The 25,163-nt window shown below is 41.1% G+C and overlaps 1 protein-coding gene across 7 annotated transcripts in view; it reads left to right on the top strand.

The window, feature by feature from the left end:
- Positions 1–3,604: 3,604 nt before the first annotated feature.
- Positions 3,605–25,163, top strand: part of CREB5 (cAMP responsive element binding protein 5) — a 255,401-nt gene continuing 233,842 nt past the window's right edge. The window contains exons 1-4 of one of the 7 annotated variants that reach the window (XM_032704197.1): positions 3,620–3,683; positions 4,611–4,715; positions 4,858–4,912; positions 7,720–7,778. In XM_032704197.1, the coding sequence (XP_032560088.1) occupies positions 4,713–4,715; positions 4,858–4,912; positions 7,720–7,778 (117 nt within the window). In that variant the 5' untranslated portion in view covers positions 3,620–3,683; positions 4,611–4,712. Of the gene's footprint in view, positions 3,684–4,610; positions 4,716–4,857; positions 4,913–7,719; positions 7,779–25,163 lie in introns of those variants that run through there. The other 6 variants (XM_032704207.1, XM_032704216.1, XM_032704266.1 and 3 more) reach the window with 6 other exon arrangements.

Below are 25,163 nucleotides of genomic sequence, written 5' to 3'. Positions count from 1 at the left end.
TTTGCTGAAACAGCACTGCTGTCGTTTACTATCAGTCAAACAAAATGTCGTTCTAACTCATTTCACTTCAAATGTTGGAGTAGTTTTCATACTGATTAAACTACTGCTGTCAGGAGTATGTTCTTCTTTTGAGGTTTTATACTTACAGAATAAAACTGACAAAGAAATATCTGGAAAACAGTTTTTAGAACATATAATACAGAAAAGTGTTTAAGTAGGGATTTTGCCATCAGAATAAAGCAGCTGTATAAAAGTTTAAGCATAAAAATAGAAAAGCAGCATATGACTTTCTACCTTTCAATTAGTTTACGAAAAAACAGGTAGTGCCTTGTAGTTGATTGCTCAGTACTCTTCATTATAACTTTCTTCAATCGCCCAAAAACACTGCCAAGTTTTGAACCATTCAGGATGGAGTTTTCCATGCCAGGTGCCTGCCCTAGGCAGGATTATTTTGAAAAGCTGCTTCTAAAATTCAATCATTCCAGAAGCAATATTCCAGAAAAAGGAAGTTTCCTTGCCTGACATTAACCCATAACTCACAAGTTAGTATTTGTTTGGTTTTTCTGTTGGGAACATATAGTGCTTTTGCAGCAGGAACCTGAAGTTCTGCAGAATGATCATTTTGCTGTTCGAGGAGGTGCCTTTGATTAGCCTCTAAGATTTGTTCAAATTTGTCCCCCAGATAGAGCATGTTCTCAAGTTACAACTTGTCAGCTGAGCTGTGGTAACTGACTCTGCATACATTCCACATTTGCCAAGTAGAATATGCTAATTCAAACCACCTTTATAGGAGTTCATATTAAAGAGTTGTTCTTCACAGTGACAGCACACAAGCAGACATCAGCTTAACCTGAAAGCAGCAACTTTGCAGGCAGAGGAGCTTCTCTTGTCCTATCACCATCCCACAGTTGAAATCAAGAAAAAACTTAGAAATTATGTTTTCTCAATGTCTCTTCTCTGCTCAGTGTCCTCAGGCTAGAGGCATGGACACATTTTCTTCTCTGTGAACTGCTCAACCATCAGGCACTGAAATGAGCGTAGAACAAAACAAAGCTGCATCTCATTGTTCCTTTTCACATCCCCATTCAGAGATCAGAGTGGTTGCCTTAGGACAGAAAGAAGGTTGGTAAAAGGCAAGAGAAAAATGGAAATAGAGAAGTAAAGAGCTGGAAGAGGGAGGAAAGCAACAGGATCTGAGGGTGGCAAGTGAAGCAGAAGTTGGGCATGGGGGAAAGCAATGATATGTTACACATGTTGCAGCAGATTTCAACCTCAGAGGAACCATTGACACTATTCTATACTCATTCTACCCCCAGGACTACAGCTCATTTCAAGAGTCAATAGTCTCTCCTTGGGACCTGAGACTCATTTCAGGAATCCAGAATCTCTTTGCTCTTCTGTCAATGAAAACCAAGGTAACCACCTATCAAAGCATTTGTCACCACCCTCCAAGGGGCAGACACACACAAACTGCTGCCTCAAGCAGTCCCTTTAAGTGGTAGAGACTTGTCCAGACATGTATGTCGCAAGTAAAGTTACTGATCTGAATAAAGTGGCAGTTCTTTTCATCTTGACTTTAGGATTCTTCTTTTTTTTTTTTGCACAACATCCTGTACAGGGCAGAAGGATGTGCAGAATGTTCAATTCAGGAGCTGTAAACAAAATTTATTAACCTACAGTGAAGACCCAAAGTGAGGCCATTTGTTTTCTCACTATAGTCTGTGTACAAGTCACACAGGGTCTACAATATCATTCATATGAAAGCATCACCACTAAGCAGAAAAACTATAGCAAATACTTCACTTAGCATTTTATTTCCTTCTGTCAAATTTGACATAACTGAGCCTTACTACACAGGTAGCTGGGGGATTTGGGCCCTGTTATCCTCGACTAGCATCTGAATTCTCCATTGCCATTCTCCATGTTGGTCTCATTGAGAAACCGGGAGAAAAAACCCTGCTGTGATCCTAGAAAAACCATCAAACAGCCACAGTCTCAGCTGCATCCCTGTGAGAAGTCTGAGAATATAAATTGTATGAGAAAATCTCAATGAGAGATGCAGAGCTGCTTCCTGCATTTAAATCTTTTTTTTCATGGCCTTAAAAACTGCTGTGTTTGTGTATGCTAAAACCTTTCCTATGAGACAGAAGTAACTGCAATTATTAATTTAGTCATCTGTGTTGTTTATAATTTCAGGACATTTAGAGGTAAGGCACTTTGCACTCAGTATGCAGTTTCCAAGGATAATACCTGACAAAATGAAGGTTTACAGTGACAGCAGCATTGAGCTTTATCCTAAGTAGTTAAATGAGTTCAAAACCTATCATCAGTCACTGATAGGATCCGCTTCTCTATGCTTAAATCCTGCATAATGTGCCAGTGAATTGTTAAAAGCTGAGGATGATTATTAGACAGCCTAATATAAGCCTGCAAAAGAATGGTATTACTGAGAGTAAAGTGCTGTATTATTGCCATTTGTAAAGCAGTTCCTGATTTTGGCAGTACACGTTCAATTACTCTCTCCTCTGTTAATGGAGGATATCAGACAAAAACCAAACCAAGCAACATGTTGCGGATTCTAAGACCCTTGGAACACTGAGGTTTCCTCATGACACATCCCAGGCTTAGGTGCTAAAACACTGCATTAGAATTAAGTCATACCTCCTGGCATGAATCGGCTGCTAAATACAGTCAGTTATCACGTGTATCTTTGATACGAACACCTCCTGCATAATTGCAGTGTGGACAGCCAGGTGCCAAAGGAGCCTCCAGACCCAGGTGCTAGAGGCACTGCTGAGGAGCATTAGGCTGAGAGTAAGGGAGTATTCTTAAAACAAGAAAATCCAGAAAAGGAGGCACCGAAGAAGTTACAGAGTGGAATAATAACTTTGTCACCGGTAATCGTCCCATTCAACGGCACAGGCACACTGCCAACTAGCTGCAGAATGTTTAAGAGCTGAAGAAGCAGTGAGACCCTTAATTCTATAGTTTAAGATTCTTTATGACTGCGCTGCCCCAGAGCCCCTGGGTCCGCCCCGGCACCGAGACCCGCCAGGCGGACACGTGTGGACCGGGCACACCTGAGCAGGTGGACAGGCGCACATCCGCAGGGCTGAAGCTTTGGAAAGAGCTTCTCGGACACTGCGCTACTTATTAGACATTTCCTAGATAAAAAACCCAACCAAGCAAAAAAGCCGAAAGAGTTCGGGGCTGCCACAAGTCGAGTCCCGGCTGAGCGCGGGCCTCTCCCGCCGCTGCCGCTCGGCGGAGGCTCCGCGCCTGTGGGAGCTCGGCATGGCCGGGGATCGGGATCCGGCTCCCCCTGGCTGGCCGCTGCCCTGCCCGGCTGCGCCCCTTTCTCCCCGGGTGTCTGTGCCAGACCCCGCGACCGCGGCTGCCCGGGGGGCGGGACGCGGTTTCCAGGCTGACTCACGCCCGCCCCGCCCCGCCCCGCGCCCGGCGGGGCGGGACCGCCCGAGGCCGCGCCCCCGCCCCGCGCTCCTGGTCGCCCCTCTCCCCCCCCCGCCCGGCACGGACCGCAATGATTTAGAAGTTCAGGAATCCCACGTGACGTCACGGAGGGTGATGTAATGCTTCTCTAAATAGAACGTATTGTAACCGTCCCTCAGTCCAACGTGGTTCCTCCGGCCGCGCTGCCGGTCCCGTCCCCGCCGCGCCGGGCGGTAAGTTCCTAAAAATACAGGGCTACCCCGGGAAGGCGCCCGGCGCGGTGCGCGGCGCACCCCGCAGTGCACTCCGCATGGAGCGGAGCGGAGCAGCAGTGCCGGGGTGCGCGGTTGGGGAAGGGGCAGCCTGCGGCTGCAGGGGCTCTTCCCTCCGCCACCGCATCTGCTTCGGAGGCAGCAGCGCCAGTCCTCGCCGCGCCGCTGCCGGCAGTGGGGATCCCGCCGCCCCCCCGTCCCCGCCGTGCTCGGGGAGAGGGGGCGTGAGCGACTCTCGAGTCCCGCGGAGGGTCGGGCAGAGCAAGGCAGGGCGGCGGGGGACGGGAGCGCAGGGTCGCCGAGCCGCGGGTTAGCCGGACTCCCCTCCCACACTTCGGGGAGTTTGAGAAGTCTGCGTGTTGCTTCCCGGGATGGGCCGGGGTGGGATGCGGCAGGCAACACCCCGCTGCGTGCTGCCCCGAGCGGAGCGGGCGGGTGGCAGCTCCCGTCGGAGGGGCTGCGGAGCCCCCGCGCCCGCGGCGGGACGGACGGCTCCGGACGGCACCCGGCGGTGACAGCTCGGCGCGCGCTGCCCCGCCGTCCCCTTTCCCCGCAGTCCCCGAACTTCTGGACAAGTTTCGCGGTGGCGCCCGGGATCCCCAGAGGGCCGGGCCCCGCCGTCGGTGGCCGCGGAGCGGTGCGCGGGGCGGTGCGCGGCCGCCTTCCCCGTGAGACATCCCGGGTGCCGGGCTGCTGCCGGCCCTTACGTCATGCTGCGGGCCGGTGCGGGGCTGATGCTCCTTTCCTGATGCCGTCGGGTGCGGGGCAGGGGAGGAGTGCTGACAAGGTCCCTTCTCTGCAGTCTCGGTCACCCTTCTCAGCCCCTCTGCTCCACTCATCATCCCCCTCCCCAGCTCCGCGTCCCCGCGCCACTATCCTCTCTTACAGGGGTCTCTCTTCCCCCAGCGAAGTTTTCAGGACGATAAGAGCTGCAGGAGTGTAAAGGGAATACTTGCTAAACTCTGCCTCCTCTATTATTTATGTCCAAGCATGGTGAGTGATCCTTCATCTCTAGGGCTCAATATTAGCTCTACAATCGGAAAGAGAGAGGTTGTTTCAGAGATGGGGGTAGGAATAAAGGAAAATGAAATGTCCATATGTTGTTTGGTTTTTGTTCTTTTTTTTTTAAGTCCAGAACGATGTGGGAAGTGACTTAAGCAGCAAGATTAGAAGATTTCCATATATTATCAGTAAGAAACAGTGCTTAGCTAGAAGAAATTGAAGCTAGAATAGAAGCATATTAGTTACTGAGAAGCATCTTTTTTTCGCTTTCCTTGAGAGTGTGCAGTTTTCGGAGGGATACTCACCCACTAGCGTGCACTAGACTTTCCCTGTCTGGCTGTTTGGACAAGCAGCAGTGTGTCAAGTAACAGTGGTGTCGGAAAACTTTCTTGTAAAACACTGTCATGCAGACATAATCTAGAAACTGGACTAAAAGAAAATTGAGAGGTGGAAGGTGAGAGCCGAATGAAAAACATAGCATAATTTGTGGGGATTTTGCTGAAGGAGTTATGCTTCCATAAATGTATGGTTTATTTTCAGTAAAAAAGTGTACAGTGGTGAAAATCCTTGCTCGGTAGTTTGTAACTTTCATGTAGTGAATGAGATTGTTGCTATCAAAAGCTCAAAATTCTTTATAAAAAATGGCTAAAATCCTTATTTGTGACTCCTTAATCCTAAAGGGAGCTGTACAGGTCGCAAAGCACTAGGGAAAAGCGTGATTAATGATCAGTGATTAGTGATAAGTGATTAGTGGTTTTATTCAAACTGTTACCTCTGACCAGAAGCACACATCAGAGGATTAACAGGCTCTTTAGATAAATGCTCATTAGTGGAAGGGGGAAAGCAAAGATAATAGGCATGCACACAGGGACAACTTTCTAGGAAAATCATTCCTGTCTCTGGCATAATAAGCTCTATTAGCAGAAAGGCTCTTTAATTTAAAAGTTGCTTTTATCTTGTAAATCAAAGATGGATGTAGAAGTTTGCTGCGCTATTATAGCCTAAATTTTCCCATATCCACTAGATGTGGATTATCTCGGTAGCGATATTTTATTAAAAAAAACCCACCACAATTGAATCTGTAAGAAACTGAACATTCCCAAGTGCTAAAGCCCTGCATCCCTGAGGCATCTGCTCCTAACAGGCACAGCAGCTAACTAGATGGCGCAGTCCTGATCTCTGTGAATATGTACTCCTGGGTTATGAACTTAGCAAGTAGCAGCTTGCTAGGTGTCCTTCAACACTTACAACAAAGTTGATTCTGTGCTGGGTTGGAGGCTAGAAAGTGCTATGAGTTTGTAGTCACATTTTCCGTGTCAGTTAATCTAGGGAGTTAAAGGCTATTGGAAAAATTAGTCTCATATACTGAAAGAAATGGTGAGAGAAAGAAGAGAATGAGAGGAGGGCAAATAGCTACAGCTTGGGACATAACTCTTGATTGAACTGTTTTTTACTGCTTAGATGAAGTACAGCTCTGATAGCCTTAATTAATGAAGCCTAAAAGCTCTCGTGAGCTTTCCCCCCATCTATCTCTGGCAAAATGAGAGTTTTTTTTTTAAAAAAGTCACTAAAAAGAAAAAAACAGTTGGTGTGGTGGTTGAACGAAACAACTTGGACTTGACTGTACCCTACAGATTTTGGTAAGGAGCCTGTTTTTATGATAACTAGCCAGGGATTTCTCATTACGCTTTATCATGCATGTATTGTGAAGAACTGGTATCTACTGCTGTCGATAGACTTGGGGATGTTTCCTTTGTCACGTTAGTTTACATGGGATTTATTTTTGGTTTCATCTGTGGAGATCATCAAAGTTTCAAAACTTTAAATGAAACACTTGAGTGTAACAGGAAATAGAAATAATGAATTTACGGCATAAAAAGAAACTGCTGTAATCTTCTATTGTTGCGTCTTTAATTGGAGACTCTTAGGAATAGTCAGGCTAGTGCTTAAAACCAAAAAGTTTTGTAATAGCATATAAAAAAGGCAATAAGTGCTGTTGCCAGTCTGGAATATTGGACGGCACTTTTCCAGGATTTAAAATTGCAATATTTTTAAACGTTTGCACATTTAGAACAAGCAGAAACCTTTTCCCCTCACCAAAACACCCATTTATAGTTCAGCTTCAATTTATCAAACTCTAACTCTGCTAATTTAACCCGGTGAATGTCTTATTTAAAGAAAAGGTAGAAGTGAGATTGTATATGTCATTTCATTTATATCACCATTTAGCAAAATGACTTACACTGGTAAAGAGTAATAGGTGCTTTTTTAATTTGATGTTCACATCTTCACTTTGAGAATCTAAAATGTGCTGCAATCATTTACACATATCCTGTGCGCTGCCGAGGAATCTTCTGTAAAAGATTGTTACAGTGAGAGCTAGAGTTCACTCTGGAGCTGATAAAAGAGTGGCAATCTCCCACTGCCTTCAGAAGGTAGCTTTTACATACTAAATCTTTCAGCTCTGTGTGGGCAGAATCTCTGAGCTCAGTAAGTCTTGCAGGATGATTTGAAACTGGGTTATTAAGTTGTCTGCTCGTGGCTCCCTTTAAAAACCTGTCTCTGTGCCCTTAATCAAGACACGACGATCTTAAATATTGGAAGAGCTCTTGCAAGGTTGTTGTTGCTTTTAAAACAATTTATTTAATCAAGGACTTTACTCTTTCGTTATCCTGTGTCTCTAATTTCTGCTCTTAATTAACTTTCTGGATTTCCTATAAACCTGTTGCTTTGAGGACTTATACCTGTGTTAATGTATGATTAGCCGTCTTTCGAGCTTAATTATAATTTCAGTGACTGTCTTTCTTATAAACTCTTTATTATGAGAAAATTATTTCTGAACAAGATTTTGCAATAAAAGCAATAACAGCAAAACTGTTTCTGCTTAAAACATTTTTTAAAATTATTCTTAAGGACCATATGATTTATTATTGGAACAAACTGGTATTTTTTCTCAAGGCCCATAAACACTGATTTTTCTTGTAACTCATTACAGGAATACTCTACTCATCAGACGCAGTTGCTGGAAACACAGATAGATGTATAAACCAACAGGTATTTCAATTCTTCTTCATAGGTCCAGGTGATTCTTTTGCTTTGATGTGGTTTTGGTGATCCCATACTAACCAAGTTAACGGTAGGAACATATAATTAAGCTAGCCCATTCAGCTTAATCTTAATTCATGTGTTAATTCTCATTGATATGAATACATAGGAGTCCTGGTGGAAATATTTAAAATGCTCTGAGATTCTGTCAGTCATAAATACTGACTCCAGGGCTGATCAGACAGCTTGGCAGGTCACTCTGCAATATTTCAAAACGATTTCTGTTGATTTGCCTTCTCTCTGTGCTGCATGCTATTTAACCTCTGAAACCCCCCCCCTTATTTCTAGGTATATGATATATTCTGCTCTGCAATATATAATGCTCCAGATCTTTTAGGCCTCTAGCCCTAAAAAGGATTTTTAAGGCTTCTGCGTTTCTCTGCCTTCAGAAATGATCAAAGTTGATCATAAGTTTAAAGCAACAGTTTGGAATAAGAACTATGAAAACATTTTTTCCTCTTACCAAAACTCATATTACTATGCTAATTTAAAATTCTTAAGGTGTAGTATTCTCTGACACAGACAAAACAGTTAGACAACATCTTATCATGCTGTATTTTAACACTAGCGACATTATAGCAGTAAGTACAGAAAATAGCTTGACATGTAAAACAAAAATCCTGTTATGGAAATACATTTTTTTTTTTGGTTACATATATAATCAAATAAATCATTTAAATTGTCTCAGGTGTACATAACAAGCACAATATGACATACATAAAATAATTGTTTTGCTGATGCGATAAAAGGGCTTGTTGAAGCAGATAAGCTGTTGTGTCTTTTTACGTCCAAGGAACTGTTGTGTTGGTTTGTGTACTGATTGTTTTGCTCTTATTATGGGTCATGTTGAAGGGGCAATCCTGAAACTTTAAAATAATAATTCCTCTACTATTTTTCACTAAGATGTTATTTTACTCTGAAATTAAAATTACCGAGAGTCAGCATTTTTTTTATTAGCCATCGCATGGGAAATGCAGCTGTTATTTGCCCTTAGAGAGTTTGGAAAGGGTTGGTTGCACTGGTTTGTAAGTTTCTAGATTGTGATATCAAATGCTATTTTATAAACACAAAGAGATTTTCCAAGGATTTCGCTGAAGGCTGTAGGATTTTTGAAGTAAAACATTGAAAGCTTACAACAATTTCCTTAGCTTAAAAGATGTTTTGCTTTTGGTTCTTGTTTCCATCTTGTATTTTTTAGAGAGCTTGTTCAAGAAGTCAGTCCCCCACACAACTTGAAACACTGTCATCAGCAGTGTTTGTCTAGGTGTGCCATTTTAATAATCTCATCCTTTGAGCCAGCTCATGTCACTGTCATGCCACTCTGCCACATAAGGTGATTTGAAGGTGTTGGATGCAGCCCCACTTGGCCCCAGAGCTCCACTTAATGGGTGATAAAAATGGCAATGTCTTTAGAAGAAACCAGAAGGAATGAGATTTGAAATTAATTGGGAAAAAATACTACAAAGCCTCTATTACCTTTGCTAGCTGATTCTGCTTTTCTTTGGCTCTGAATGTTTTCATTGCTCTTACTAGGGTACTGAGACCTCTGTTAGCTCAGGAGTAGACATGGTTTGATCTCACCTGCAGCTTTCTACCCCACATAAACTCTACAAATAACTTCTATTGCCTTTTTAACCTTTGCAGTGTTTTCTCAAACAGCTTGCTTTGGGCTCATCTCAGTTTCTTTCCTTGTCTTTGGGTGCCACCACTCAATGAACATTTCGATGCAGTTAAAATGCCAATCTCAGTATGTTTGTGTGTTTTAAAGTTTTTTGTCCAGGGATGTACTGAGTTTAAACTAGTCATCCTTAAATATACTGCCTAACTTTAATACAGAGAAATGTATTTAGTTAGGCTGATTTTTCTCATTTAGAGGAAGCTGCCTTTTTGCCTATTTACTTCATGGGCTTGTGCTTTCAGTTACTCTTTTATTGCATATAAGAGTGTTGTTCATCACCACCCTTTTCTGATCTGTTTGCAAGTACTCAGAAGTTAATTTGAGGACTCTGTAGCACAGTAAATATAATCTGAGATTGAGTTTAGGATGCATTTTATGAAGTGGCTAAAACAGTAAGCACTAAATTGAGATTTTACCATATTGTACTCTCTCTCTTTTTTATTTTAATTGTCCTTTACATCTTTCAGTTCTGGAGTGCTGAAAATACTACCTGCAGAGTAGTATTCTGCCTAAGTAAACACTCAAAGATATGGATGATGATATTAGTAGGTCACTTGGTCATGTATTGATGCTGCAAACCAACTGCCAGTAATTCCGTCATGGATGAACTAGTTTACCGTCGTTCACAGTCCAAATATACCTCTCACTTAACTTTTTAAAAAACTTCTATTCAACAGCAATAGTCTGTTGCTAGGTAAGGAGCTACAAATTGTGAATGGCTTCAAGTTGTGCCAGGAGGGGTTTAGACTGGATATTAGGAAAAATTTCTTCATCGAAAGGGTTGTCAAGCATTGGAACAGGCTGCCCAGGAAAATGGTTGAGTCACCATCCCTGGAGGTAATTACAAGATGTGTAGATGTGGCAGTTGGGGACATGGTCTCGTAGTGGATTTGGCAGTGCTGGGTTAACGGCTGAACTTGATGATCTTAAGGGACTTTTCTAACCTAAACGATTCTATGATTCTCTAATAGTAAATCATACTTCCACGGGTGCTACTCTGAATTAATTTTAGCCAGTTGGTTAAATCTGGGCTTGGTTTTGGTTCTGGTTAGGTCAGTGAATGAGTTTGTCACTAAATATTTTTAGGCACCCAGCAGGAACTCCAAAGGTGACCTGATGGCAAAGAGCCTGGAATTGTGCTTGTCCAGAAATGTCACTGTCTGTATTAGAAATCTGGGCTTGCCAGGACCTCACGTATAGGAAACTTCTCTTGGGATGATTGTAAAATGCAACCTGAAGAAACTAAAAGTGGAGCAATGGAGTAGGAAAAAGATCACCAATTGCTCTGGTCACAAATACCTTTTATTACCTGTTGTTTAACTTAATTATTGAATGAATGCTTTAGGTAGAAGAAATCTTTATTAAGGGTTTCTGGCAATTTCAGCCACCACATCAACTTCCTTTTTTGTAACATAAAAAAAGAGCTCCTTTTGCTGGCCATGGCTGGGGGGAGAGGTGGCATTTGCATATTTTTTTCAAAGGTTGAAGAGATCAAGATCAACATCTGTAGAGACTTTGATCATTTTCTCGAGAGTGCACAAAATGATGGAAAAGAAGGGATTCTGTAGTTAAAAACAAGTTGAGGAATTTTCCTTCTTTCCTTACTTTTACATCTGTGAGTGTATCTGTGTAGCACTTAAAGGTTTTTTTATACCCATTATTAGATACAGTCAGTGTAAGTTTCTTTTACTGGATGTGCAACGGAAAAGTATTTAAAAAAGATAATGGGAGAAAAAAATGAATGATGTAAAACTTAAATCACTTTCTGCAATTCCCATACTGTTCTTTCATTCTTCAGTGCTAATAAAGCAGCTCATGGACTCAAGCTTGAAAATAGGTTAAATTCAAGTAATTGATGGTTTATCACAAAAAGTGAGAGAAAGCAGTAATTTAACTATTTTGATGAGAATCTTTTAAAGACAAGTTTCTCTAAATAATTTTCCATGAAACTAGAAAGCATCAAAAGAGCCATGGGTTTTATGACTGGGTAAGGAGAATTACATTCTTGTGGATTTAAAAAATATCGCAGTAGAGCCTAGTTCTCCACTCACCCCAATACAAATCTGGAGCAACTCTATTGAAATGTGGAGTTACCAACTGCAGTAACACTCATTGAGAAGAAAATTAGATTCACGGGGTCTATTCTGAACGTAGCCTATCAGTTGTGCGCTGTGCAAATCCCATTATTAAAGTAATAGCCTTACATGTCACGTTAAGGACGGCTGTTTCCCCAAGATGAACATGTTTGTAGCTCTCCTCATCTTGTGGCTACTTTTTAAGGGGGCAGGGGGATATTGAGAATACTTATTTTCAGCTCAATTAATATTCCTTCCGTGCACTCTCCTTCCTCTCACGCGCTTTATGTGTGGGTGCGCAGTCTGCACTCTCCATCATCTATCTGTCTGTGTCTCTTTGGCTGTGACAGTCTCCACTCTGGCCTCAGGCTTGCATAACATAGATGAAAAGCCCACCAAGATTTTCAGTTAAACATGGCAGGATATAATTCTGCTCCTAAATATGATGTGCATTTTCACTCTTAACGATGCAGCTGTGAATTGGAAGTAACACCTTAGACTTCAGTTATGATTTATTATTATGGAGTTTTTGGGTTTTCTTTTCAGTTTTGGAAAAAAAAAATAGATGGGGGGAAAGAAGTGGGGAGGCAGTGTAGCTCAGAAGTGTTAATAAATTGAAGTATTTGTTTGCAGCACTGGAAAGCAAGACCCAGGCCATTCCAGCATCTTGCACAGTTCCCAAGCTGACCTGACAGCGAGAACAAAGTCTTTGAGAAATGGGGAAGAATATCATCACTGCCTGAGCTACACTGATTTTTTTTTTAAATAGCAATCAACAGGGAATTTTGGATGAAGAAAAACACTGTAAAGAGTGATAAATAGACAGTGTCCAGTGTACAACCCCCACTTTCCTTAGCTCTAATCATGTATGCTTGCTTCCAGTTTTCTTCATTTGGCCCGGGATATGTGGGATCAGCTCTGTTACTTTTGAAATTGGTATAAATCCATTGACTTCTCTGAAACTGTGTGGAGTGAGGGTATGGCCCACTGTTGTTTACTAATGGCACACAGTGGGCAACTTCTGTGTATAATCTTTTATGAGAGGATAGAACAAATATTTTTAGGCCTTATAACAACTCTGGTGTGCAAAGGTTCTCTGGACCCTTAACAATCCAGAGGTTAATTTAAAAAAAAAATGAAACAAACCCACAGCTATTATTTCATTGCCAAACATTTTTAAAAAGCACTATTTATGTAGGCCCTATATAAGCACACATTGTTTTATGTTCCTTCTGCTGGCTTTGCGTTTGACTAAACCATTATTCTCAGAGTGCTGCTGTGCTGAGATCATCAGTGATGATGGTGTGAAAACAAACAAGTTTTAGCATGAGGAGTCACTATATAATTTGACAAGGAGGTTGTCAGCACCAAAACATCCACATTAATTTCATCTCTGGTCAAAGCAAAATAAAAATCAGATGGCTAGTGGGAAACAATACATTCTTAGGAGGAAGGGAAGGGGACTGGATCTAATTCTGCAAGGTACTGTGTCAACCAAAAGGAGGACCCATCTCAATTCCCATTGAAGTCAATGGGTGTTGAGGGCACTCAGGACTACTGGCATTGTGTCCTTTTTCTCCAAAGTTTAGTAAAACTGCTGACATGAAACTAAATTCTTTATTAATTCAAACTGCTAGCAAGTCCTTGGGAGAAAAGCTCTTTTTGTTAAAGCTTGAGATATGCTCAATCTCTTCAACAGAGAGCTAAAAAAGTATATATTCTAATTCTGTAGCCTTCAAGGAGTCCTTCAACATGAAGAGTTCTGCATATACCTTAATGGTACAAAAATCCTGCTTCAGAGAAAAACTTTTCTGGCCTCTGTTACATTACACAAAATAGGGAGACAGCTTCCTATTTTGTTCTATTGAAAGTGATCTTTAATATTATCAAGAATGATTTTGTATTCCCTGATGTTAAATTAAAAAGCTTTGGTACTAATGAATGCAGCTACATGTAGTCAAATAGGTGCTGTGAAAAATAATCAGATACGTGAATGCCCCCCCAACTTTTTTTTTTTTGTTCCTCAGTGAAAAATTATGGTGAGCTGTTTTTAACAGAAACAGTTAAAGTCAATGAATCCCAGATGAGTCAACTAACTTAATAATACTCTAAAATTTAGGGGTTCCAGATAGTTACTTTTACTGCTATACTGTGGTCTTACCTTTGAACCTCTTACTGCATTATCTAAGTTGACTGCAGCTTGCAGGATACACAAGGAAACACTATGGAAAACATTGCTCCCTCTGTAGCAATCAGAATGCTACGTTTTATTTTCTCTCTCATGCTGTCTGATTCTATACAATTTTTCTTGCCAAAAAGTTCTTATTCCAAAATATTAAGACAGCCTATTTCTAGGCTGTCAGTCTTCCAGTTTTCATTTCAGAGTTTTGAGTCAGTGCAGTGTCAGCCAAAAACTTTTCAACTGACTGAAAATTTTTAGGGATAGAATGAGCTTAGAAGAAATATTTTCAGCATTGTAATTAATTCTAAATTAATTTATAATGAGGACAATAAGAGATAGGATGATGGATGTTTCATTAAGCTAGTCATGAAAATATATCGGATTTTCTTTTTAAATTTTTATTTGCTATGTTGATTTCAAAGGTACTGAGGATGCCTTGCAAGGTAAGGGTCAGTTCAACATACTGTGTATGCAGAGCTCCTTGTTACATCTCTTGTTTTGAGGAAACAGCCTTCTTTGAACAGGGGAAGATGTGACATTGGGAGTGCTGTTGAGCCCCTGTGGCCACGTTGCATGGTATGACAGCCTGTGATGCACGGCGGGTGTGACTGTGGCAGTGACATCCACCCACGCCTCTCCCCACTAGCAAAATTGCAGCCATCAGGGTTCAGGTGCTTTCAGAAAGCCCAAGCAAGATTTCAAACAAGTCTCTCACTTGGCTCCACTGCTAGAAAATACTGGATAGTGAATTGCCCTTGTTTACATTTATAGAGGTGTTAGTGCAGTGTAGCACCTGAAATGGGCAGGTATTGCATGGAGAACAGATTTTGTAAAATATCAGTTGTTTGTAGGCTCACATCACAGAATTTTAAGAGCAAAACCAAGTCTGCAATCTGGCAACTGGTCCTACATACTGTAGGACTTTTTTTAAGCCTTTTGTAACTCTGTGGATACCACTTTCCTCACATACCCAGTGCCTTCCTACTAATCATCCTCAAAATACATGCTAAAAGAATATCATCCCTTTGGTGCCTACGCTAAAATACCAGTTATTTCTCCATTTAATGACCAACTCTGCTTGGAGCCACCTGTGCTCTCTCTCAAGTATGGTGTATGAGATGGCCTCAAAACTGGCAAGGTCCTGACAGAGCCTCCTGTCTCTTTCTAAGTCCCATATTTAGCACCGAGGGGATTTCCTTATCGTTGCATAGAGAAGACAGTTGGGCCACAGAGTTCTTCTCTTCACCTTTTCAATCCTGAGTTAAATCAATTAGCAGTTGCCAGGGGTAAGGTAGGTGCACTGTGAGCAGTAGTTTTGGAGACGAGTACACCTGGCCTGTGCAGCCATGCTGGTGACATTTTCTGAGGCAAAAATTATTCACCAAAGACTTTGACACAAAGTACTTCACTGAAAAGCTTGGAGGCCTGAAAGTGTTCACAGTTACAGATCAAATTTTGTGAGTAGCTTCAGCCAAAATAAAAGGGGAGGAAAATATGTGAAAAAGTCAAAATACTCTCTTTCAACATTTTTTCAAAATGAGATACATCTCCTTTGAAGATTGACTTACATTAAGGAAGACATAAGGCATTACATCTTTCAGAGATTTTTATTTTTTTTTAATTGAATAAAGTCTTTCAGGTTGATGCAAACACTTTTATGTTATCTGTTTTTATTTGTCTGCTCTTGGTTTAGGGGGCTCGGGTCTCTTTATCTTTCTTGTCTGAACAATATAATTCTGTTCACGTAAGACAGGGACAAGCTCCTGGAAAGCTGTATTGGTAGAAAACTTCAAATGGCTGGGTAGAGGCCTTTTTTTGGCCATACCTCCCAAGTATTTCCTAAGACTTGGTCTGATCTGTTTTGATGTGACTGGAACAGAGAAGATGATTGCCTTCCCTGGAGGGCAGTGCAAAATTGACTCAATCAACTGATGGGATCAGAAAAAAATTGGCTGAAAGAAACCGTCTTTGTACAGCAACTTTACTGAGAGTAAATTTAGTAGAGGCTGTCTTCTACTAAAAATGCTGTCAGAAATACCTTGGACCTTTTATCCATTAAATAATTGCATAATCGTTAAATTCATAATTTCGAGAAAATGAAGAAATCGTCTCTTTTGGTTATGCTCCTGGCTTAGGTTTTTAGGTTTTTTTAAAATTTATTTCTTCTTTACAGGAAATGTGGATATCTTAAATGGAAATATCTTATTGGGAATTATCTGGTGGAAGTTCTGATAAAGGCCTAGGTTAATTTAAATATCCAAGGATGGATTAGAAACGAGCTGAAGGAATAATTAATGTTTCCTAGGTACAGTTTTTTTTTTTTTTTTGGCTTCGAGCATATTAGTTTTTCGTTTTTTATCATGAGACATAGTGGGTTTTGATGAGGAAGAAATTCTTGTTTATTCTAGTTGTGTGGAATTGCTTTTCTTAAATCATGTGTAGTATTTAATCTTCATGTGATGGCTCTTTAACTTGTCTTTTCAAGTGTGTGTTTTGGTGGCTTGATGGTATGTAGAACATTTCCTTCCTGTACTTCAGCATTTCTAACCAAAAATCTGAGTATGTTTGAAACCTTAGCTTATTCACACTTCCTAATCATAATCCCCTTGGTTTCCTTGTCAGCACCTTTGTGGTATTTCTCTGGACACCTCTATCTAATATCTCCAGAGGTTATTCTACAGAGTAACCTTTGACAAGATCTATTACTTACTACTTACTGCTTTTAACAAGGTGAAAAGAGGTCAGTCTCTGTAAAAAGCAGGCATTATTAGAAGACTGCTGTAGAGTCTCTTGGTGGCTTGTACATCTCTTCTGGCAACACTGAAAATCAGTTCAGCCACCTCCTCTACAGCACAAAGTAAATTACATTTATGACTGGATATGACTCTATGTAGGTAACATACGTCCTTGGGAAAGTGGTTACTTCGTGCATTACAAAGCTCCAGGTTCTTTGTCAAGGTTGTAGCATACTGATGCACCCACTGGAATCTGTGAGTTTTTGCTGAGAGCTTCAAGAGTAACAGGATTTCAGGCTGTTAGTTTCTGTATGATCCATTTAACTGAATTTCATGGCCAATGCTAATGATGTTTGCTGCTGCAAGAGTTGAATTGGTAATTTGGTTACACCTCCTGTCAGAGTTCAGGATCTTCTAAATGAGAGCTGGTGTTGCCTGTTTCTTTAACCAAATTAAGATGCAAAATCTACCTCTTTCTGATTTGAAAGAACGGATTGCAAAATCTCACTTAGTCAAAAGAGTAACTACATGATCCTTTTGGCTGATGTACAAAATCTTAGAAATGAGACAAAACATATTTTCTCCCAGATTAATTAAGAAGATGAGAAATTGTTCAGGAGAGTTTAGACAGATCCCAGAAGTATTGAAAATACAATTTAAAATGAATGTCTAGTCAATTTATCTGCATGCATCCTCTAAAACATGAATGAAAAATCTTTCCAAGGAGCTTTGAAATATCGTAGTCTGGGATTTTGCCAATGAAGGATGATGATATTTTTAGTCTGGTTCTATCAGTTACTTACCACATTGTGTTCCTTCATGGTTGCTGTACATGTAACTCTTACAAAAACTACTGGTATACCTTTCATATGCAAATAGCTATAGTGCAGGGAAAAACCCCACTATCTGAGCTTAACAATAAACAATAAAGATTTTTCCTCTCAACCCCAGACACTGAAAACCAGCTAACTTGTTGATGACATGGCTTTCACTTTCTGTCCAGAGTCTATCAATTAAGCACATGCAGCCAGTGCCTGAAATGCTTTGTCTTGGAGTAGAGTTTAAATTTGATTTACCTATTGGAAGCCCATTGCCACATGACTACTGTACATGTATGGCCTGGGCAGCTGGGGTGGAGCTCTTTGCAAAAATTAGGCATAATAACTGTCTTGAGAATATTAAAAGGTATATAGGAAGAGCAGGTTATAGATGTGAAATGTATATTACTTATTTTTGCTTCAAATAAGGAAATGAAAAATGAAGAGAAATATTTCTTTTTTCTTTGGTATGATCATATAGAGGTTAAAATATAAACTACTAAGGCAAAACAACTTTCTGCAAGATGAAAAAGAGATTTCCTTGGAGTGTTGTGGTTCCTGATGTTCTGCTTGTTTCCTGTGTTAGCAACCTCTCAAAAATTAATTCACTAAGAATTTACCTGTAGGAGTGTTTGGCATATTTCTTTTTTCCAAACCCAGTCTTTATTTTTCAGCACACAGACAAGTCCATTTTTTTTTTTTTTGGTGAGGTGGTGGTGATGGTGATGTAATTTTAATTTTATTTTTAAATTGCATCTTCCCCTTTGGTTCAAACTCTTTGTAGCTGGAGATTTAGTAATATACCAAGCAAATTGACCTTTACTTTAAGTGTTAACTTTAACCATGGGATACAGCTTTTAATTTTGAGGGCTCTGGTCTTGCTGAGATGAGCAAGTGTTTGCAAAATGTTTCTTTGAGACTGAACTCTAGAGAATGAGACCAAGAGGTTGTGAGGCAGCTGCATGCATCAACATGGCAGACCAGGAGAGGGATATAAAAATCCTTACTAACAGAGAGATGGAAGAGCTGCTAGAAAGTTTTCTGGTCTGTTTTTGGAGTGAGAAATGTAAAGACTACGTAGTGGAGACTTTGGAGACAGGAGGTGGCGTAGGACCAGGATCAGACTAGCCAACAGTGGGTGAAATCTGCTTCTTTCCCAAAGCCTTCTGGTTTTGTGGAGGCTCTGAAAAAAGCCATAAAGTCATCATCCACAGGTGGAATCCATCCCTGCTAGAAACTGTTGAACTTTTACAGTAAACCTAAGTCTTAACACAAATTTAGTGCTTTGTGCATTTTAAGTTCCTGCCACCAAAGTAGGGTGCTGCCAGAATAGAAAGAAATTACTATCCTATTTTGTCTATGATATGTTAACTCACAGTTGATGAATGACATCCGATTTATATTCTGTCTGAAAAGCTTGTATATGTGCTTCTTTGTTTGTTTATTTTACTTTTCCCCCAGACTAGCCACAAAAAACTTACTGCTCATCAGTGTAAAATCTTGCACTGACTGAAGGTGGAATTCCATGTACAATTGCCAAAAGGAAAAAAAAAAAGCAGAGGCTGTAGCGAGGGAGAAAAGGAAAAAAAGGTGATGTCTCTTTATTCCCTTTTATGCTTCCTTTTACTCACGATTTTCAAATATTATCAATGTTAGAAATGGTGTCCCATTTTTGTTGCATTAATGCTATAAGGTAGATTTATATGGATTTTAGTTTTCTTCAGGCAAGACAAAAGCCTCTGCATGATGGGCAAGCTATCACTTAAAACCAAACTCCTGCTTATCAGTTCCCTGAACCAAGTGGTAGGTGGCACACAGCTTTGCTCCAGTCCCCAAATTTGGTGGCTGGGCAGTCTCTCTGCTGAACTACCAAACCCCTTATTAATTGTAAAAGACTGTGAAGCTGTAAATACAGAGACAGTAAGTAGTTGCAGTGGAAGGTAAAGGCCAAAGAAGTTTAGAGGAGTTCAAAGAAAAGAAGGAAAAGACTCAATAAATCTTTGTGAGTGTGATGACTGAGAAGATGAATTCCCTTGACTGTTAGCTTTTGTTTGTGCATAACTTGGTTGGGAAGATTTAGACCAATTTAAGTGCATCTTAGATTTTCTGTAAGGTACCTGTGTGACAGTTAACTTTAAGCAGATCAAATCACAGCTACAGATCTGTTAACAGTGGAGAAACTCACAGCTCGCTCTCTCTCCTCCACATGTACCTATGATGAGTCCAAAAAAAAAGGCTTTCTTTCCAAAATGTTCGCTTTAATTTTAAGTTTTGCAGACATGGAAATGGGAGGTCTGCTTGGCCTAGGTGGGTGTTTGCTTGTCTCCATGGGTACAGCTTTTTTAAGCAATTTTTGGTGATGTGCTTGGTTTGAATTAGCTGGAGCAGGAACCTGGAACGTGAGGCTGAGGCTCTTCATCAAGAGTTTGGACTGTGTTAGCTTTTGCCACTCATGGATCTCCTGATGAGGAGGATGTATCTCTCCTCCCTTCACTGGTACCTGCTGGATAAGGGAAAGGCACATCCTTTGCCCTGCCTTTTCCTGTAACTTTCTTGGTAAGCAGTCTGCCCAGGCTCCCTACATGAGCACAAGCTGTGGCGCATGTATCAGGGAATGCCCCCAACTCTAAGGTCATCAAAATTTTGTCTAAACATGGTGTGCTACAGTGTTTCTAACAGGAAAGAACAGCTTATCGGTGCAGAAGAGGTGTTTGCAGATTTCTGAAGGTATTCAGTGATGGTAGGACTTGTGGTAGGTGGGTGAATATTCCTTCTTCATAAGCTGGAGGATAGGATTTTCCTTTCTGGTAGACCATGCTCAAGTGATGAGCAGCTCTGTGCTCCTAGAGCAGCATCTTCTGGTGGCCTCCTGTGCTCTGTTTCTCAAGGCTGCTGAAAAAAATTTGGAGGAAACAGCCCCAGGTGAATTGGAAGAAGGGTAAAAGTGTGGAAATGTGATATTTCCCAATCATGATGTTCTTAGCCCCTCCCCTGTCTCCAGGATAAAGTTCATTTGCCATAAGATAAGGTAGGTTTTCTTATCATGAAAGAACACTCCAGAACAACTTTGGCTTTAATTTCAAAGCAAAGGGAAAATGTGAGTTCAGATCAATCAGGAAGTTGGTGAAGGTATTTTGTGTCAAAAGACAAGTTCTTTTTTGGCTGTAAATATTGTTACACTATTTACAATATAGTACTGTTGTTTACATTTCTAACTTTTTGCCCATTAGAACAAATTTACTTTCAAGATGATTAAATGCTTTTAATTTTTTAACATCCTCTTTACCTGGTTGTGTAGTGATTGTGATTTCTTATGGAATAAGTCATTCAGGTTAGGTGATTCTGCTGTGCCAGCTGGATGAAAGACCTTGCAGTAAATCGGTATGGTATTAAACCAGATTGCTGCTGTTTCTACTGTTGAGCTGGGACTCTGCTCTAAGACACTTGTAATTTCTGCATTTCCAAAGGCTTGGAAAAATACTCTCATGAAAAACTAAACATAGTGGGTAATGAAGGCTAAAATTGTTTATACTAATCACATCAATTGGAAAATGATCTTCACTCAGCAACTCTTCTATCAGCAAATTAAGACAGCAAGTGAGTATGTTGGTGTTAGGGTCTGGCTTTACTTTCTAGTAACTTCTAGCAGACTCTTGTCCTGTATTGTGCCTCAAAACAATGAATGCATCTTGTCTTCCTCTGTGTGAGGGCTTTTCTTCTCAGTTATATGGTTTGTGTAAAAAACCATTACTATGCTGTAATTTGTTGCAGTCTATCCAGCAGAAGTCCGAGTTTGTGCTCTGTGTTATCTGGGCTTTTGACTGCAGGCTATGCACACCTGCCTGTACTTCAGTGGTGCCTCTTCACATCACTAAACATAGCTTTTAGTTACCTTTTACAGGCTTCTTTAGATGAAAGTTTGAAAACCTGGAGGAACTTTTTGCATAGTTTTCTAAATAGTTGGAGGGAAGAAAATCAGAGCACTTCCAAGGAAAATACTAGAGGGTTTTGCTAAAAATGCGAGCGGGCATTTTCCAGTGCTTAATGCTGTTGTAAGCCTCCCTCTCGGACGAATTGATGCTCAGCTGCGGTTGGCGTAGCGCGGCTCGGCATTAAACGCGAGTCGGATTCGCGGTGCCGGATTCCCAGGCCTTCTCCCTGCTCCCGCTCGCCAGCAGAGGCTGCTGCCAGCCCGCGCCTGGCGGCGGGAAGGGGCGGGGATCCACCGGCCCCGCCACGGCCCCGCCCGGGCAGCGGCTCTGGCGGCGCCGTGCCCGCTCCCGGGCACCGGCGGTTCGTGGGGATGCATGGATAGATGAATGGGTGGATGGGCTCACCCAGGGTGCCACGGGGTACACACGCAGTAACACGCGCAAGAACTGACCCACGTCGCTTCAGAGGCGAATATTTCCTGCTCACTGAACAAAACCCTGGTGAAAAGGGGGCTTATAAAGAGAACTGTTGAGTTCACGTTAAGAACTCGGGGCATTTTTTCTGCCATGTACATTTTCAATCCATTCTGTCTATTCTTTCTGCAGCGATGTTTGGTCTAAAGCAAGCTCTCATCTATCAGTTTGTTTCATGTGTTCGAGCATGCAGTAACCCAGGGGACTCGACGTCAGACGAACATAAATCTCTCTGAAGAGCAGGGGAGCTACTCAGAGAACCGACTGTTTGCAAGATCAAGATTAAAAGCCAATGAATTAATGTGTTTCTGCTATGGGGCATTAAAAACACTGTTTGCATTAACAGGGATCCCAGTATTTTTGTGCTAATATGCTACTCTTTTTAAAAAACTGAGCATTGTAGGCGTCAGTGATTGTTTTGTATAGAGCCGTTTTTTTTCCCCAGGAGTGCATGGAGTTTAGTCAGCAAGATTTAGATCTTGGGCTTGTTCTCTCAGCATAGTTGTAAATCATTCCTAAGTCTTAAGGAGAGGTTCCACAAATTCCACTGACTTTCAATGTAAGACTTCACATCCAACAACATTGATTTATTTAAGTATAGGTCTCGTGCCTTTTGAGAACATATTATCTGCTTAAATTGTGTTTACTGTATGGAAGAAGTCAGCGTTTTCCTGGTGAATTATAGAAAAATGATAACCTGACTTACACTGTAAGTGACACCTGTTTGGGAATAATTTGTTAATTGCAACTTTGAGGTTGATTCTTGTGTTCTTCAACTGAATAGGTTTAGTTAACATCACATACTAATTTACTGAATAGCTACTCAGTCTAATGCAAACCTAATAACATGTAATTACCTGCTGCAGTTACTCCGCTCTGTTTGCAGGGTTCAGTTCTGGAGAAGAGGGAGGTAGAAATACATGGGATAGAGAGGAGGTCATATTCTCCACCGGTGTAAAGTTAGGTTATTCATTCATGTCAAGAGATTGCAGCTTGTAAATCTGCCACCCACTTGCTCAGTGTTGGAAGCCTTTCTCTGAAGTAGCTCTGGTGATGTACAGTCTAGGCTTCCTGCAAAGAGGGCTTGCTGGAATTAGCCTACAACTGCAGTGCTGGCGTTTGCATAACTGCTCTTCTGAAGCATGTAACATCTTCATTTAAGTCTAATTACATTCCTAACAGCTGGCCCATGAAGTTGATTGAGAATTTTTCCTAGTGAGACAAAGGGAATTTAATATTTTTAGTGAAGTAATTCTTCATATCTTCTTTCTATGTCCTGTTTGAACATGGAATATGTGTCTGACATTATAGCAGGCTATGTATATGCACGAATGTACTTTTGGTAATGTTATTTACTTAGTATACATGTAAAATTGTTAACTGTGAATGTGAGACTTCAAAGTGAAGCTGGGCAGATGACTGAAAATTGAAGGTACTGTGTTGTATGCACAGTGCTCTCACTGTTGTCAGCTGGAGCTGTAGGTGCTCAGTCAGTGAGAAGAAATTTGCTTAAGACCTTATGTACTGCTGCTGCAGGCCAGATTTCAGCCTATGAAAAGCTTTATGCAATTGTAGTGAGCCCTTTTATTGGTAATATTTATTTTCTTTGCACAGTATTTTTTCATGGCATGTACTGCCATACACACTAGTAACACAGGCACTGCATAGTGATACCTCTGGTTTAGTGCAAGACCTTTAAGTTATATTCTAGCAATGCACAAGAAAAGGTATAATTGGTCATTTTATTATAGGAAATAGATTTATTTACATACAAAAGTGTGTAAGTAAATGTATACCAAGGGGTACAGTACGTACAGTACATACAGGGGAGTAATGATTCCAGTGTTTGTAATAGATTTCCCAGTGCTAGAAGGTCTATGATGGTAATGCATTTGGCTACAACAAGGACAACTGTGGGAGAAAACCTTTTGTTTTATAGCTCTCCCCTATGGTAAAAAACATACTACTGGGAAACTGGAGAGGGACTCCTGCTGAGAAGGGGCAGTGGCCACCACTGAGTATGTGGGTATTTCATGTATGATATTCTGCGTATTACATGAGTGGACAACATGTTGCTAAGAGAAGCTACTTTTAGTGAGATAACTAATTAAAGGGGTACTGCAGCTTTCGCTGTCACTAAGTCCAGGTGCATATAAAGCATATACATGAGCTGTAGTCCCTTGGGCGATCTGAGAAGTGAGTTTGGGTTGTTTTGTTTATCTGGGGGAGGCAGGGTTGTTACTCACTTATGACTGGGCTTGAGAGTGAAGTGCTGAGATTTCTCTAGTCTGTCTTAGCCACTAGATCCTTCTCAATTTGCCATCCTATTTTATTTTTATTTTATTTTTTTTTTTTTAGTTTGCCTTTGCCTGTTTTCACTGTCTGGACTTCAACTTCCAGGATTCCCACCACTCTCACTCCCCGTGCAAGGCTGGATTTTAACTGAGTACAAGCATTACATTGCTGATGCATATCAAATCTGGAACGATGGTCAAACACTCTACCCACTTGTGTCTGGCTGTTTCTTGGGGGTCTTGGATTTCTCAGGATTTAGCACTGAGTCCCCATGTCCAAAGCAGGAAGTTGTATTGCTTTTCTATTTCAGCTTACCAGTTTTCAGTCACTTACTCTGCTGCATTTAGGAATAGCTGAAGTCGATTCTTACAGTCCTGAAATGGCTCTTCTTTAACATTTTCTACAGTGGTGGCAACACTAAGACATGAATCTCTCCTTGTGTCTGGTCCAGTTTGCAGTAGGCAAGGCTGGTGCCCTTTGTGCTTATATTTGGTAGCCAATAGATGCGGTCGTGTGCCAGACCTACTTTTATCACCATAAACTAAGATGCCTCAGCTGGTGCTAATGGGTTTTGACCTCTTTGCTGTGCTTTTTTCTCCGCAGTTTTGAATTGGTGTACATGCCCTGATTTATTTTTTTTTCTCTTTTTTGCTAAGGTGGCTGATCTAGTCTTTGCTAGTTTCTACTGATACAGTGCTTTTTTGCAGCATTACTGGATTCAGTAGCTCTCTGCATTTTAGCATGGGTTGTTTTGCTTGGCTGTACCTTGTTTTCTAGGTGTTCTTGTCTTTGCAACTTAACCTATGTGTTCAGCCAGAGCAGTGCATGACCCACAGTGACTATTCATTCTCAACGTATTAGATGAAGGAGTTGTGGTGTTGTATTGCATTCAAATCAGTGTCTTGCTCTGCCCCGTTGCCCAGCGGGGGGTGGTACTCCTATGAGTCATCTACTATAAATGCCAAATGATAGCATCTTTTGCTTCATGATGTTCTTATTGGCAGGGCTGTGCATCACCAGCACTCGGTCACATTTCTCGTGTCTAATATTGCTGCTCATCACAATTGCAGTGATCATGTTGCAGCTGGCTCCACAACCCAGCTGCAATCTAGCTAGTTGTTTGATCCAAGTGGCACAGTTGCAGA

The sequence above is a fragment of the Chiroxiphia lanceolata genome, chromosome 1 (assembly GCF_009829145.1).
Source record: "Chiroxiphia lanceolata isolate bChiLan1 chromosome 1, bChiLan1.pri, whole genome shotgun sequence".
Lineage (NCBI taxonomy): Eukaryota > Metazoa > Chordata > Aves > Passeriformes > Pipridae > Chiroxiphia > Chiroxiphia lanceolata.
Note: the sequence above shows the minus strand (reverse complement) of the source record. Positions and strands in the feature narration are given on the sequence as shown.